Source organism: Lepidothrix coronata, unplaced genomic scaffold (genome assembly GCF_001604755.1).
Source record: "Lepidothrix coronata isolate B3197 unplaced genomic scaffold, Lepidothrix_coronata-1.0 Scaffold139, whole genome shotgun sequence".
Lineage (NCBI taxonomy): Eukaryota > Metazoa > Chordata > Aves > Passeriformes > Pipridae > Lepidothrix > Lepidothrix coronata.
This window is the reverse complement of record NW_016690319.1, coordinates 2,244,452-2,259,879: the sequence shown is the minus strand read 5'-3', so window position 1 is coordinate 2,259,879 and position 15,428 is coordinate 2,244,452. Positions and strand designations below refer to the sequence as shown.

Here is a 15,428-nt window from a genome sequence, read left to right as displayed (position 1 = left end):
GGTAACCTAACACTCTTCCCATGGCCAAGTATTGGAACCACAAGATAACATTCACTTCCACTGGTATTTGCCTTATAACACTGGAACACAAACACACCGGAAGGTAAGAGCTTCACAAATATAATACACCTACAGAAAGTTTGTTACTGTACAAATAGGTGAACAAGTGTCCAACTAAACGGACTAATTAAATATTACCTTAGTGGCCAAAACACACGTAGCTTATGCTTACAGTACCCAAGTGGTTTGAGAAACAAGTATTTGTAGCCTTTCTCCTCTCCTCAAATTTATTTACTTCTCAATTTCCCAGTCCTGTCCCAATGCTTGCACTAATTGCTTTGGACCTCTTATGAATAGAAGCAGGGAAAAAAGAAAACAAGGTCCAAAATAACGATCAAGAGAACTTGAAAAGCTGTTAACATTAGCTAATAGAAACCTGTGTAATGTTTGAAATGGGCTTAAGTTTGTTCTTAAAAAGAATGGCTTCCAAATGGGCTGCATTCCATTAACACTGCATGCTACTCAACGGTCTGTTGAGCATTCATGACTTAAGGCATCAGCTACAGGTCTCTTACCTTTGGAGGCTTGAAAGGATATTCTGGTGTAAATGTGATGTCAAGGAAGAAAACACCTCCCTCATAGACTGAACCTGGAGGTCCTAGAATAGTTGATCTCCATTCGTAGATGTTGTCACCTTTGGGGCCAGCACTAAGAGATAAAAAACAAAATTGTTTAGGAATATGATTACAGCTCAAATAAATATTCTTCAAGTATGATATGGAAAAAAGTTTTCAGTGTTACTCTCCATACACAACCTCAAGTAGAGACAGGGATTAAAAGTAGATTGAATGCTTCCAAAATCTCAAAGATCTTACCCGGACTTATCAGTGTTCCCGACTGCTTGGCAAAGCAAAGAAACTAGGGATAGGGCATAGTTTCCAGCCTCTCTCTCCTGGCCTTTATAAGAGTAGCACTGCCCAGAACTACTCCCAAACATACTACACTATCAACACAACAGAAGAATTAAGTTTCAAGGAACAATTTCCCACTGTATTTCAGAAATGGCTCTTCCTTCTCAGTCTTAATAGAACTGTACCACGTTAAAGACCATACTAAATAAATTAAGGACTTATGTTAATTTCCTTTATCTTGTGTGCTCTTTAAAATTAAAATATATTCCTGCATTATTGCTAAACCAAGGCTCATAGTATAACTGAAGGAAGAAAAATACATAATGATGCTCTTAAATTTCCGAATTTTCTACACTTTTATCATTTTGCTACATCGATTTCTAAAATGAGGCTAGTGAACTTAACCCCATTGATATTATTTGCATTGTGGAATGCCTTTTGTAAGGGAATTAAAACAGTACTTTCTCAAATCAGCTTTGTCTAACTCTAGATTCTCCCTAACCTGCCAGCAGCTCACTACAAGTGGTACAAACTAAAGGTGTTGCAGAACTCAAACGTCTGCTTGTGGAAAATTAGTTTTACTGAGATCCTCAGACACCTGTATTCTGCAGTGTGCCGTATGTCACGTAAGTACAGCTCAACCAATAAAGCCATTAATGGTTTAGGACTCCATTGCTGTCTCTTTCATTCTGTGCTGCTATGGTAGTATTTTATCTTTAAGATGCAAGAACTGAAAACTCCCTTTGCATACAGGGAGGTGCTGACACAGCCTTTTCCATCATGGGTGTACCATGGCTTTGGAAACCTCTTCTCCCCTTGTTCTGAAGGGAATGGATCTTAACATTCCTAATATAATGAAAACCAGCCTTGGTCTTCTTTCCCCATTCTTTTAATAAAGCTACTATAAGACAGAAGGATAAAAACAGGCTCTCTTTATAATATAACAATCATGGAGCAGTATTACTTGGGAGGGAAGGCAATCCAGTGAATTCAATATATACATGACAATATGCATTTGATTAAGGTGCAGGGAACCGGAGTAATTGCTAAGTGTTAGTAACAACGTTACAAATAGAAATACAATTGTGAAAACATAAATTGTCAAAGTAACTTCAGTGATCAGAGACATGATTTTTTTCCCCTGCTCTTCACAGTACTGGTGAACATGTTCTTGACAGCAGGGGAATCGTGAGGGAGAAAGGGAATTAATTCTGTTATCATACCTAAAATTTTATTTTCAGATTAGATTAATAATAAAATTTCACAATATGCTGGTGCTAGATAATTCAACAATAGTGAAGCTATAACTAAAAGCATGCTTCCAGAGGCAGGAAAGTATGTAAGAAAGCAATAAAGGGAGACAGATTCTCTGTAAAGTGATGCACCAGCCACGAGGGAAAGATTTTTCTCCCCAGAACATGAAACCTTGTGCAGCTCAAGATCAGTACTAAATTAAAGTAAAAGCCATTCTATCCTGAACACTTCTGGCATCCCACTCCACCTTAATGACTTGTCCCTGTCCTATGCAGGTCTATATATTTGGACACTCAGTACTCTCCAGCTACCACTTGTGCATTAGACTGGAAGAGTGTTGTATTTCGACAGGAAGCTCTGCCTCTGGAAAGACACCAACTTAACTGTGCAAACTTACTGAAAAGGACTCTCTGGGGGACTCTCAGCCACCACTCCAAGGAATCACCTCTTTATATATACATTAGCAACCTACTGACATGCTGTCATTACTGCAAGTTGCACCAGAGATCATCCTCCCCTCCCTCCCCTAAAGATGGAGCTACCGAGTGGGAACAGGTACTTGAGCTTTGTTAGCACCGATTTACTGTTGGAATTTTTATCATGAGAACTGGCAACTGGGAGCACTTCAGAACTCAAGAAATGTGATGTGTGATTAGCACTGATTACAGCCCTCTGAACCAACGAGAAATATTTCAACATTCTGCATTTTATTTCCAGCTTCAGCCCAAAGGACTGTCAATAAAAAAATCCCACAGACTTAAAAAATAATATATTATCATTTGTAATAGTCTTAGAAATCTCTTGTATCCTATTAGATTTCCAATTAGAGCTATCACTGCACAGAAGTAATATACTGCTAGACCTCCATATTAAGAGTGCAACATCTTTGTTGCACATCAGTAGGCTTTAACAGTGATGTACTAAGCTTACCTTTTAAGCTTTTCATAATTCAATTAACAGAGTGAAACAGCTGTACATGTCCAATTTTTACACATTAACATTGATTTCTTATAAAAGAAAGACTGAAAGAGGAAGAGGCAAGCCAGCTTCAGAGTAGAATATTGCCCAGATTTAATTTAGGATTAGGTAATATCAAACAGCTCATGAAGACCTACTACTTAATACAAAAGTGACGATGCTGGACCACAGCGTAAGAGCAGCGGCATTAACTTCTGGTGGAGATATCAGAGGTTAAAGATTACATCCTTTGTTTAAAATCCTTGCAATTATCTGCTTCAAAATGAAATTTACTGATGCATAGACACAGGGCTCAGAGGCACAGCTGCCACCTTGCCTGATGCATGTCACCACTGCTCAAATTAAGTGTTTAGATCTACTAATACAACACTTTGAAGCTGTGCAACATATGACCGCTGGGAAGACAATCTTAACCAATTAAATAGAAATTGTTTACACTGCAAGACAAGCGTCGAGAGCAACAACTTTCTGTATTAACTCAGCAGCCCACAACCTCTTCACTTCCAAAGAAAGAAATGAGTAAAAGAGCTGTAATGCAGAGTAAAACATGACATCCAAAAGAAGACTGAAAAGATCCCAAACCATTATTATCCTACCAGGCAGCACGTGTTACGCAGTAGTGCACCTGACATCTCTCTTCCTCGGAAAAACAGCGATATACTCAGTGAAGATGTGCTGCACCCACTGTAGCAACTGTTCCTGATCATTCCCAATGATGCTGGCTTATGCTCTGGACAGATGTTATGACAGAAACGCTCCTTGGGAAACTACACAGTGCCAAGGTATTGTTCAAGGACTACCTAACTTTCCAAGTCCAGAAGCAGGAAAATGCAAGGCATTACCTCCTGGTAAATGCAAGGCATAGAGAAAGTCTCAGCACAGGTGAGACCAGGCTCAAAGTTCTGCAGCGGTCAAGTCCCAACCAGCCTTGTGTTGCTTTGGAAAAATCTGATCTTGCTCTGCCTCCTTGTGCTGGCAGGTGCCATATTCTTTCTCAACTTAAAAACCAAACAGGTAAATTATAAATGCCTGCAGCAGAGGCTGGGGAACAGAACGATGCCTCAGTAAATGAGCTGCAGATGCCTTGTGGTATTGAGCAACGGTAAACACAGGACTGTGCCTCAGAGATTCAGTGTTTGTGGAGGGAACACACACACACACTCACACATACCCCCCCCTTCATGAATTGAAAAGGCTGAAATGACAGATAGTCTGCAAGAACACCCAGCCTGTGGCTTTATCGTATTAAGCCATCCAGGTACAACCTCCACCACAGGCCTGCATTATGTGATACCACCCTGATACTCTGCACACACAAACTCAGCTTCCTCCTCCACCCTGGCACCCCCGGGCAAATCACTTGAAGTACACCTATGCCATGGAGGGAAGGCAAGACTTTTTGGTGCTCACCACATATAGCTAATGTACAAAAATCCCTGGGAACACACTGAACAATACTTTCCAGGAGAATGACTCAGAAAGAGTCCATTGTTTATGACAACATGCTAGTTTATTTGGAAACTACCTGGTCCTTTCTAGGGGTTGACCAAATGATAATGTAAGTGCTCCCTTTAGTGAAATTTCAGGCTGGCAAATACTTTAGTTCCTCTTCTTTGAGATACAGAAAACACACAATAGCAGATCACTGCAGTGATAAATAAATCAAAATGGTACAGATACTAGGTTAAAACCCTGATATATCAAAGCAGCATATATTCCTTTTAAAAGCTAACTAATTTAGCAGAGCAGTTAAAAAGTGCCAGAGACTGCTATCCATCAGGGTGATAAGAAGTGCAATTTCATGTTATGCTTAAGGAAATAACAGCTAATGAAAACCTACAATATGTTTCAGTTAAAACCACAAGTAACAAAACCACAAACTCATACTCCAACTACTTCATATCCCTAGCTGCTATTTTTGAGGCTATTTTGACCTGAACATGAAGAGCCTGATGCAAGCAGCTAAGCTGTTTTGAAGTTGCACACTTGGGGAAAATAAATATAAATTCTAAAAACACTGCAGACATGACCTTTTCCAAGGGACATAGCTCAAATCAGAAAGCAAACAACATACTAAGGCACATGGGAATTCCAAGGTGGCAGAGAATCTAATGATCTCCAAAATAAAGCTGTACCATTACAAACCATGACAGCAACATCAATATTTTTTTTCCTGTTGCTTTATTTTGTAGTAAGAAACAGTGAGTGGCTGAACACGGAAGTGCACCTTGATTATGGACTCATCACCTACTAGCTTTGGGAAATATTTAGTTGAATGTTAGGTCTCTTTCTTGCCCTTTATTTCCTTCCCCCTTTCCTTTTTTTTTTTTCCTCCAAAGATGCAAGCCCAAAATGCATTAGAAATTTTGACTGCCAGCGAGGCAGCATATCATTCTCACATGAAATTCTGGTGCACCTTGATTTTCCTTCCTAGTCCACCCCGTTCCCAACCCCAGGCTAAATATGTTTTTGTTTTTTTTTTGCTGGTAACTCACTAGGTGGGTCCACACTAAACTTGCTCACTTACATTATTAGGCTGAATCTGGTGCAGAGATTGCAAAAGCACCCCAGAAGATCACCCGAGTGATCAAGTACTAGATCACCAGTTCAAAAAGAAGCATGACAATTTAGCCATTGAAAAACACACACTTACAAAATCCCCCATTCAAAGAAATTTTGCTCTACAGATCTTTAATCAAGCTGAGTTAAAAATGGGAATGTCACAGAACAGAGTGAAAACCAACCAAACAAAAAAGCAGCCTTTGACCCAAACGTCACTTCAAAACCTTCATATTAATGCATAGTTCTAATTTTAGAAATCAATTGTCACCTTCTGCATATGCTTTAGCTACCAAAATGTATTATTTTTATTACTATAGCACCAAGACACTCCATTCACAGCCAGGACCTCACTATGCCAAGCCTGCTAGAATACAATCCAAAGACTCCTGTACGAAACTTACACAGGTTTTCCAATTATAAAATAAGCATTAAAACATTACACAATTATTAGGAAGAAATTCAAATAGACAAAACAGTAGTAGTTAAAAGGATACCTGGGGCCATGCATTTAATTGCCATTTCTTTGCAAAGTATTTTAAAAGTGGGATGCCTTGCATTTTTAGTCAAAGAATGGAAATTAAAGGAAAAGAAAGGGAAAAAAAAAATCACAACATAAGAAAATCCCTCCTGTGCAATGATGGAAAGTTAGAGGCAATATACTGGATTACCATGTGCCTACATGAATCAGAGTGGCCATTTTTGCCCCCTGTCATTACGCGCAACCGAGCTGCTCCTCTGTATTAACGTTAGCTAAAAATGATGGATTGGCATAGGTGAAATTCCTACGGGCTCAATGACAGACAGAAGGAAAAGACAGCAAGACAAAAAGTTGCAGCTGGGTTTAGTTAAAACATAAGAAGAGAGCAAAGGAGGGAAAGAAAAGTAAGTGAGCAAAGATGGAAGGTTACATTGCTACAGCAATCCAAACAAAATTGTAAAAACAGAACTTAGTTTTCCTTCCGTTGCACCTTCCGGGGCATGGTTTTCAAGTAAAAAGCAGCAAATATTGTTATTTTTCTTGTAACTCATTGACAGTATTGTACTTTCTGTCTTCAATTTAAAATGGTAGTCACAATATTATTGCACAAGTGTAAGTGCCTCACAAACCCCACATTTCTAACAGAGAATTGTGTTAGAAATAATATCATTCTTCTGTTCATTTTCAGGCACAAAATTTCTGGTTTAGCATCTGGGAAGGCTTTTCCCTTAAGTATCAGCCTAACGTAAAATTGAAGAGCTTTGAAAAATTGCACAAAACTTAAACTGGAGGATAAGTGGTGCAGTGAATTACTTTCTTACTAGGTTAAAAAAGGAAATAAATAACTAAATAGCTCTGATAATGGAGCTGATAAGGTGTTACGCAGGGATTTACGGGACTTCAAGGAAAACTGATCAGAAGGATTTATTTGTGGGAAGAAAAAAAAGGACTATGTTTTCCAATTTACATAAAAAATACTTGGCAATAAGATCGCACAACAACAAAGAGTCTTATCACAGCCAAGATCTCACTCCTTTTCTATTACAACAGAAACAGAAATGCCCAGGAGTATTTGCAAATTTAGGACCTTCACCTGAAATATTTCAGTCTCTGCAAAATATTACTACTAAACTACTTGGTGAAAAGGCCAACCCTCCCGAACAATTTCACTGCAGAGTTTGATTTTTAAACCAGGCTTTAAAGATTTAAAATAAAATCTCAGTTTTGACCTCAGGGAGCTCAGGAGGAGACTTATGATATTCTCAGAAGTGTGCTGCAGCTCTATTTAGTTTAACAATAATCACTCCAATTTAAGAGCAAGTCCTCATAAAAAGATTCAAGAAAAATTAATCCGTTTAGCATTGGTTCCAAAATTGATAATAAATCCAGCCTGCTCAGCTCTCAAGGGTTTCCACTTTCCCCTGCAGTGGGGCTTCTTCTTAGCCTTCTCTACTGCAAAGTACTGGAAGGTGGTTCCCCTACATGCAGGAACATTTTTAGTGTCTAACTTGACTGCAGAGAGGCTGTTTCTGCAAATCTGAGACTTTAGTATGTACAGTATGCAAACACAGAAAATGCCACACTAAGTAGTCAATGAAATTATTTTCATCGTATGCAAATCTTTTCCTTTTTGCCTCCTAGTTTTAGGTTGACACCATGACCAAAAACTACATATTAAATTCAAATGTCTCATATGTGGCCTTGCATTTCCCATTAAATAATACCCTGTACAAGAAACAATAACACAAATTGGGAAAGAGTAACAGAGAATCTGACTCACCTAACAATTAGCAATGTCTTACTTAAAGTGACAAGAAGATGTGGTGGTAGCATCTGTGCTCTCCCAACTTAACCTTGTGTTATTTTTACATCAGTTTCCTTCCTGCCATTTGTCAACCAGACTATTAACTGCCAACATGGGAACAGAAATTCCTACACATCAGACCTCATTTCCAAATTTAGTATTTACGACACAGATGTGTAATTTACAAATGGTAAGCAAAACCAGGCAGTTTCACAAATGTGTTATTTCTCCGACTACACTATTTGTTTGGGGCCTTTTCACATTCCAACAGGTATATGGAAGGAAATTGGTATAAAAATATAACTAGTAAATCTATTTGTTTCTGCAATTTTAATGCTTTCATAAAGCAAACTCTTTAACTGGTTGCCTAGCATCTATTTGACAGACCTGTAATTAAAAACAAACAAAAGACAATCAATACTATTAATAAATATGAAAGTTCTTGTGTCACTAATCTCAAATGTGGTGTACTACTCAAAAGAAAACAAAACTTCTACTTCCTGCTGGCACGTATTGGGATATAGTAGGTTCTTTACACATGGCACAGAAACTACCCCCTCTGACAACTAAACAGTTCAGTAATGTCTCCTTTCTGCCCATAAGCAGCCCTAAATGTGCTACAATGAATGATCACAGGGCTCCTCCCTAAATAGCATGATTTATCCATTAGGGAAAACAGAAATCCATCACAATTAACCTGCCATTCCAGAATCAAGCTGGGACCTGTATCTGTGTTTCTGCCTTTCATGCCCATCTCCTGTTCTGTCCCTATCAATACAGGAATATGAAAGGTGATATCAATAAACAGATAAAAAAACCAGCCAGCACATCATAAATATTCAGGCACTCTGTAGTACATAAAGTGTACAACTGCTAAGTTTGAACCCACATGATCTAGAGGCTTCTCTCTCTTCACAAGTCACTTGTCCTGCTCAAGGAAAAAAAATAGAGGATCCCAGCTACTTCATAAGTCCAGGTATCCAGCACTGAGCTATCATAGTGGACTGTTTATTTTTGACTTGATCATCACTTTGCCGTATTGATTTCATTATAACTAGTAATTCTGCAGATCAAGAAATGCATACCCTAAACGAGTTAGAACATAAGGGCAACAGCAGCTACAAACCAGCTTGGAAAAAACAGCCCCAGAAAGTTAAAGATGATGTGTAACACTTGGCAAGATGCCCCTGCTATGCTGAAAATTGAAAGCAGACAAGACTCTCGAACTTCCTCAAACAAATAAGGACAAGGTTCTTGTGGCTTCATCCAACTGACTCCTTGAGCTACCTTTCTTACTTCCAAGGGGAGGAAAAGGGCTACTTTAAAGTGAACAGACACTGGCATTGCTAGGGTAAAGGATGCACTACTGTCTCTCTTGCACTGAACTGCAGGAATCCTGTTTAAAGTCTGTACTCAAAACAGATGATGAAGTATTTTAAGATTACTAGTTTACATGCAACTTTAAGCTGGAAAAAATCTGCTCATGTACCACATGCTCCTAAACTGTCCCACCACCTACCTACCAATAAACCAACTAACCCAAAAAACATGCTACAAATTAATCCAAATCCATCAGCCAATCAACATCAAGAGAGTCTCCTTCCCATTAGATCACTGACAGATAGAGTCAACATCACTTAATGATCAGGCCATCCCAGTATCTCGGCTTCACATAATTATATTTCTTCCCATCAGCATACCAATGCTGATACCATTAACACTATGTTGCTAATCAATACAGTATGTTTCGAAGGACATATCTTAATCATACATGAAACCTAGAAAGAAAAAGAAAAAACCTAATCTAGATGTCTTCCCCTTCTCCTTTACCTCCATTAGACTTCCTTTCCTACATTTAAACTAAATAAATTAAGATCACTGCATTGGGATTAATTTATTTCACTGCAGGTGCTAACAGCAAAATTACACAAACCAGCCAACACAAAACCGAAATTGGGTTACTGCTTTCAAAACAACAACAAAATATTTTCAGTTATGCTGCAATACCTAGAGCATCTCTTTCCTGATTTTCCACAATTCTAAACCATCAAAATTATCTGGCAGAAAAGTAATTTGAAAACATTGCCTTTGAGTTTTGAAACTGTGGCATGTACAGACTAGAAATTTTATCAGAAATCTAAGATGAGAGTTTACTTTCTTTAAGTAAAAGAAGATTACCTAGACTGTAATACAGCACAGCTGCCAGCCAACTACACAGCAGTCACTAAAAATTGTTTATATACCACTGCAAGTTGTTCTCATTAATAACAGTTGCAGACACAAGCTTGTCACAATAGCTAATCAGCATTTACTGCAGCAGTTACAAATATTCTGAGGCTTACATGAGGGCAAAAGCTTAAAAATCTCCAAAACTTTCAAGAGACTTAAAAGAGAATTTTCTTTTTTTTTTTCCCCCAGCAGATTTACATGTGTAAGGATAGCCCACATAGACATTTGTGGTGGCTTTCTAAAGTTTTGATTATTTTTTTGTTTTCAAAGTATTAGGAACATTAAATTTAATCCACATTAGGAGCCACAAGAGGACTATGCAGTGCTCCTATGTAATGTATACAGTTTTGGGGTCCTGCATGCCTTAACTTAAAGGGGAGATATAGTCCTTCACAAACTAAGTTTTTTTTTCTTTTCTTCAGAACCCTATTTGGCAACTGAAGTTAAGTAACTTCCCCCAAAGGAAAAAACTCCCACATCATTGACTTTCAAACTTCCCAATGTCTTCACTTTATGACATTTTTATTTGGAAGTCTCTCCCAAATGTAATGAAACATTAACAATGAAGTGCCAGGCAATAATAGTTCTAACTTAGGGCATTACATCACTGACACCTTTTATGAAAAGCACATCACATTCACACCAAAGAAATCCAAAACTGGTGTCTTCTCCTCCCTGCTTTCCACCAACGAGAGATGACTTAGCAACAACTAAATAAGCTGGAAAGGCAACACCCACGAGTGGCAGTTAAATTCTGCTGACAGAGGACCACAATAGGCAGGTAACAGGGAGCTGCCAGGGAGCACAAAAAGTTTAGGCATCCTCCTCAACATCACTCCTGGTCTCACACAGCTTGGAAACCTGCTCCTTCGGCTGATCACCAGTATTCTTAGTTTAAACTAAATTCAAACTTTTTGCTGTCATGGAAAAAAAAAAAACCATGTAATTTTTTTAAAAAAACCCTTTAATTACCCAAAACCACTGATGTTAAATAATATTTCATGTACATTCCTGTGATCCAGAGGCTTTTCTAGTCATTAAAAAAGAAAGACGTATTTCCCTCATAAACTTCTTGGGCAATCCAAGACGTTCACGAAGAAGGGTCTTAGGGGAATTTAGTAAAAATTTACATCTTTTTATTGGATGCTGTTAACATATTAATTGGTAATAGTGCTAGCATGAGATTTTCTACTATATTTCATAAACAGAGGCAGAAGGAGGAGACCACACTTCACAGACACATGCAAGCGTTTTAGAGACATACAGCAGTGTACATTTTCTAACCTGTTAACCTCAGCATTGTTACAAGTTACACCTTAAAGCAAGAGTGACAAGATCAGGAGAGAGTATGTTTTGAGAGCTGAGCACCGCTTATGTTATGCTGTAACCATTTCCATACAGACAGCAGCAGAAATAAAGAGGTGTGCCTACAGAACTGTATAACTGACACAGACATAGATGAACAGTTTGCACCTTATTTTACACTATTAATTTTTGAAGACAAAAAGAACACGTCACGTCCAATTAGGCACAAGTAGGAAAACAGTGTAATAGCACACAGTAGTATGGCAAAACACCTGGAAGAACTGATAGCCTTAATACCCATACTTGATGCAATTTTACATTGATAACAATATAAGAAGAGAAAGAAATCTACCATTAGCTAAAAATCACAGGGATTTGGGGTATGAAGGTAGGGAAAAGCTCTGTAAGAACAAAGAAAAACTATTTGTTTCCAGTCACTGCAGCTTCATTCACTTTGATTTTCTTCACTAAAAGGCTTTTCAAATACTCCTTTTAGTGAAATAAAGATGTTCAAACAGCAATATGTTTACAATGTAAATATATTTACATTATGTTAGAAAGTTTCTTAGCCAATCCAGACAATTCCACCTGAACTTTCAAGACAAAATGATACAGATACTTCTTCATTTAAGTTTTTATGTCAAGATCACAGTTCAGAAAGGACAGGAAATAAAACCCTTACAGAACACAGAAACAGACTTCTTAATGAATCAGTAACAACAAACAATTTCCAGGGGCAGCTAACTCCCATCACTAAAACTGACCTTTTTCTTTTTTTTATTTTACAATGAGTTTTTAATCCAATATAATTACAAGTTATGATGAGACAACTCCTTTTTTTTCCAGTTAAGGCAAACTAACTGAAAATAATTCTCTTCTGCTGAGGTTGTTCTGTCACAGAAGAGCAGAACAGATCATTAACAGAGTAGCAAACTAACCAATGCTAAAATTAATTTTTTTAATTCACTCTCTATAAATACATGTAAAACTTCATGTCACACATGCAACTTTCAAGCCATGAGTTAATGCTACTACAAACTTGAAATCTGATTGGGCAAAGTCAATCTTAATCTTAAATACTGGAGTAAGACACCAAAGTATGTGTCCTCATTTTCAGCTCAAGACTCAATTGTCTGAGAGAGATATTATTTTGAAAAAAATATAACAGAAAATACTTTTATAAATTACTCTTAAAGGTGCTTTGGTTGCACATATATATACTGATATATATGAATGTGTTTCATACTGCACAAACCTTTTTATAACATGCCTTACAAGGATTTTTTTTTCTAAACACAGTTTTCTCCCATATAAAGCAATGTTAAAATAAAGTTCAGTTCACACATTGGTATAACAGAGGTAGCATTACTGCAAAGACTTTGAGCACAGGTAAAATGAAAAATCTGTTACTCTACTGGCTTATCAAAAGAAATACAGGAAACACCAGGCTGGATCTGAAGTCCACCTATTCTAACACTCCATCTCTCACTGGCTTCCAGTGTCAAATAGGACAGAGATGGGCATCAGAAGGCTTCTGCCAGGTCTTCTGTTTTCCCCTACCATAGCAACACCCTCAGTGGTAAATGCTTGAGCCTTAAAACCAGGCATCTATGTTTTCTTTCTGAAATCAGTATTATGAATAAGCTGCAGTAATTCTGTCTGGTTTTGCCTTCCACAGAAGGCAAAACTCAGACTTTTTGAGGTTTGCTTAATTCCTGGCTTCAGTAATTAATACAGCACGGAATCCCTGTGTCCAATTTCATTCTGTAAAAATTAAATTTCTCTATCTTTTAATCTCATTCCACATGCCTTTGTTCTTGTATTAGAAGTCAGAGGAAAATAAATAAACTTCCCATCTATTTTCTCTAGAGAATGAAAAATAGGAAAATAAATATAACATTTTTTTAAGGAAACAATCCCTGTATCTTCACAGGAGAAGTCCTCCATATCCTTTTTTAATAATTTCCACCTCTACCCTCCAAAATCCGCCTACTTCTTCAATATTGTTTATCTCAAAAAGTGGACAGCATTCCACAGGAGCTGACAGACAAACCATTACTTTGTATGTATTTGTATTAAGCCTTTTTCTCATTCACACACCAGAAGAACCTACTGCCCTTCCTTTTTTCAAAACTGGAAGATTTATCATCATAGGTGATTATGTCCCTAATGAACACTAGACAAGTAAAGAGTAAGTTCCTTTCCCTACTTCAAAGTTTGCCACAGATTACTCGTTGTTAAGATCTATCCTGTTGGCAAATGCATCTGTCCAGTCTCTTTCTAGAAGCCAGTACTTCTGTATCAGTCTGGGCGAGTTGAAGTCAATGACAAAACTTCCATCAAATTCAGTAGAACTAATTCATATGCAAGGCAGGATAGAGAAATCTCTTCTGGGAACCTGGCAAACCCACCCCCCCAGCAGCAACTGCAAAAGCCAGACCGCTGCAAAGCACTTGGCTTGGGAATTTACTTCATCACACTTAGCCCAGTCACTAATTATGGCATTCCTCATTGTCACAGTCAGCAAAGAACATTTTTGAAAGCATCCTTGTTGCATCTACGTCCTGCAAAAAGACAAAATATTGTATTCTTTATGGAAGAATAAACTCTAAGAGTTTGTTATCAATCAGTGTTGCTGCTGAGCATCTTAGAAACAAGCAACAAGCTTTGCTTCTGTCATTAATCCAACTGTAATTTTTACATAATTACAGGAGAGTAGAATCTTACAAAGAAAGCACAGAGCTCTGCAGAGAGCTAAACTCCTCTACAGGAAGCATTTGAAGGTTCTTTCTTTTAAAGCCCCATGATTTATTCAAGTTACCTTTTCTACACTCCCAATAAGAGAATTTGGAGACCATTAATATTTGGCTAATGCCCAGGGATTTCTAAATATTGTTTCTATTACACTTTTGCTCAACCACTTTTTTCTTTTCTTTCTGAATCTACAGATGTGGGTTTCTTGTCTTTTTTTTTTTTTTTTTTTTTTTTTGTCTCTTTTTTGGGGGGGTTTCTTTGTTTGTTTGGTCAGGGTGTGTTTTGTTTTTTTTAAAAATAAAAATGCTTTAGCATATCAAGAAGATATTTCTCCTCCCTGGCTCCAGCGTGTAGGAACTGTGTAGTTTAAAAGTCCTGCTGAGATTTGCAGGCATAAATGTCAACTATAATAACCTTTTAACTTATTTATTACTTCACTCCTGATATTTTTCCACTCTGTGGAATTAATCCCATAACTTGAAGTGTCACTTATTAAAAAGGCAAGACATGGTAAAGAGCCTGCTACCATCATCACTTCCTGTACAGAAATATAGTGATTTCACTCATTACAGCATACTCAAGTTTCATCAAGGCTGTGGCTCTGCTCTGTGTAGGTATTAATCATTTACAGGTCTTCGGATTCTACTGCTCACTTTGTAGGTCATTTCCGTGCGCTTTCCCCTGCAACCTGATCAGACATGATGCATAATGGCCATTCCTGGGACAAGCTGATATGGAAAGGGATGCGGAAAAGAAGCATGAAAAGGGACAAAGACAATACATGAGGAGGATTTCCAGTCTCAAAGGGATACAAGACAGGTGTGTACATGGAAAAACACTTGCATATGTACAAGCTGGGACTGGACAAAGAGATTTCAGTGCAATGCTCAGAATTCAAGTAAATTTTAGTGTATAAGTAAGTTTAATTGGAAGAAACAAAAGCCGGCTCTTCTGACACAACATCTCAATGTTGTTTAAACCTAGGAGCATGATTTAACATTGCTCCCAGACCACAATAATTAATAAGACTGATTTTGAACATTCACGGTAGCCGCACGTCTACCCAATTCTATTTAAAATTCTGTTATGTTCTTGGCCTCAATAATTTCCTGTGACAGTAAATTCCAGAGACTAATTATATGTGTGAAAGACA

At 37.7% G+C, this 15,428-nt stretch overlaps 1 protein-coding gene across 6 annotated transcripts in view; it reads right to left on the bottom strand.

Annotated features, from left to right (window-relative positions):
- Positions 1-15,428, bottom strand: part of LOC108503471 (ubiquitin-conjugating enzyme E2 E1) — a 45,575-nt gene that overhangs the window by 8,581 nt on the left and 21,566 nt on the right. For all 6 annotated transcript variants that reach the window (XM_017827419.1, XM_017827418.1, XM_017827417.1 and 3 more), the window contains one exon: positions 576-708. In XM_017827419.1, coding sequence (XP_017682908.1) covers positions 576-708 — 133 coding nt within the window. The remainder of the gene's footprint in view (positions 1-575; positions 709-15,428) is intronic.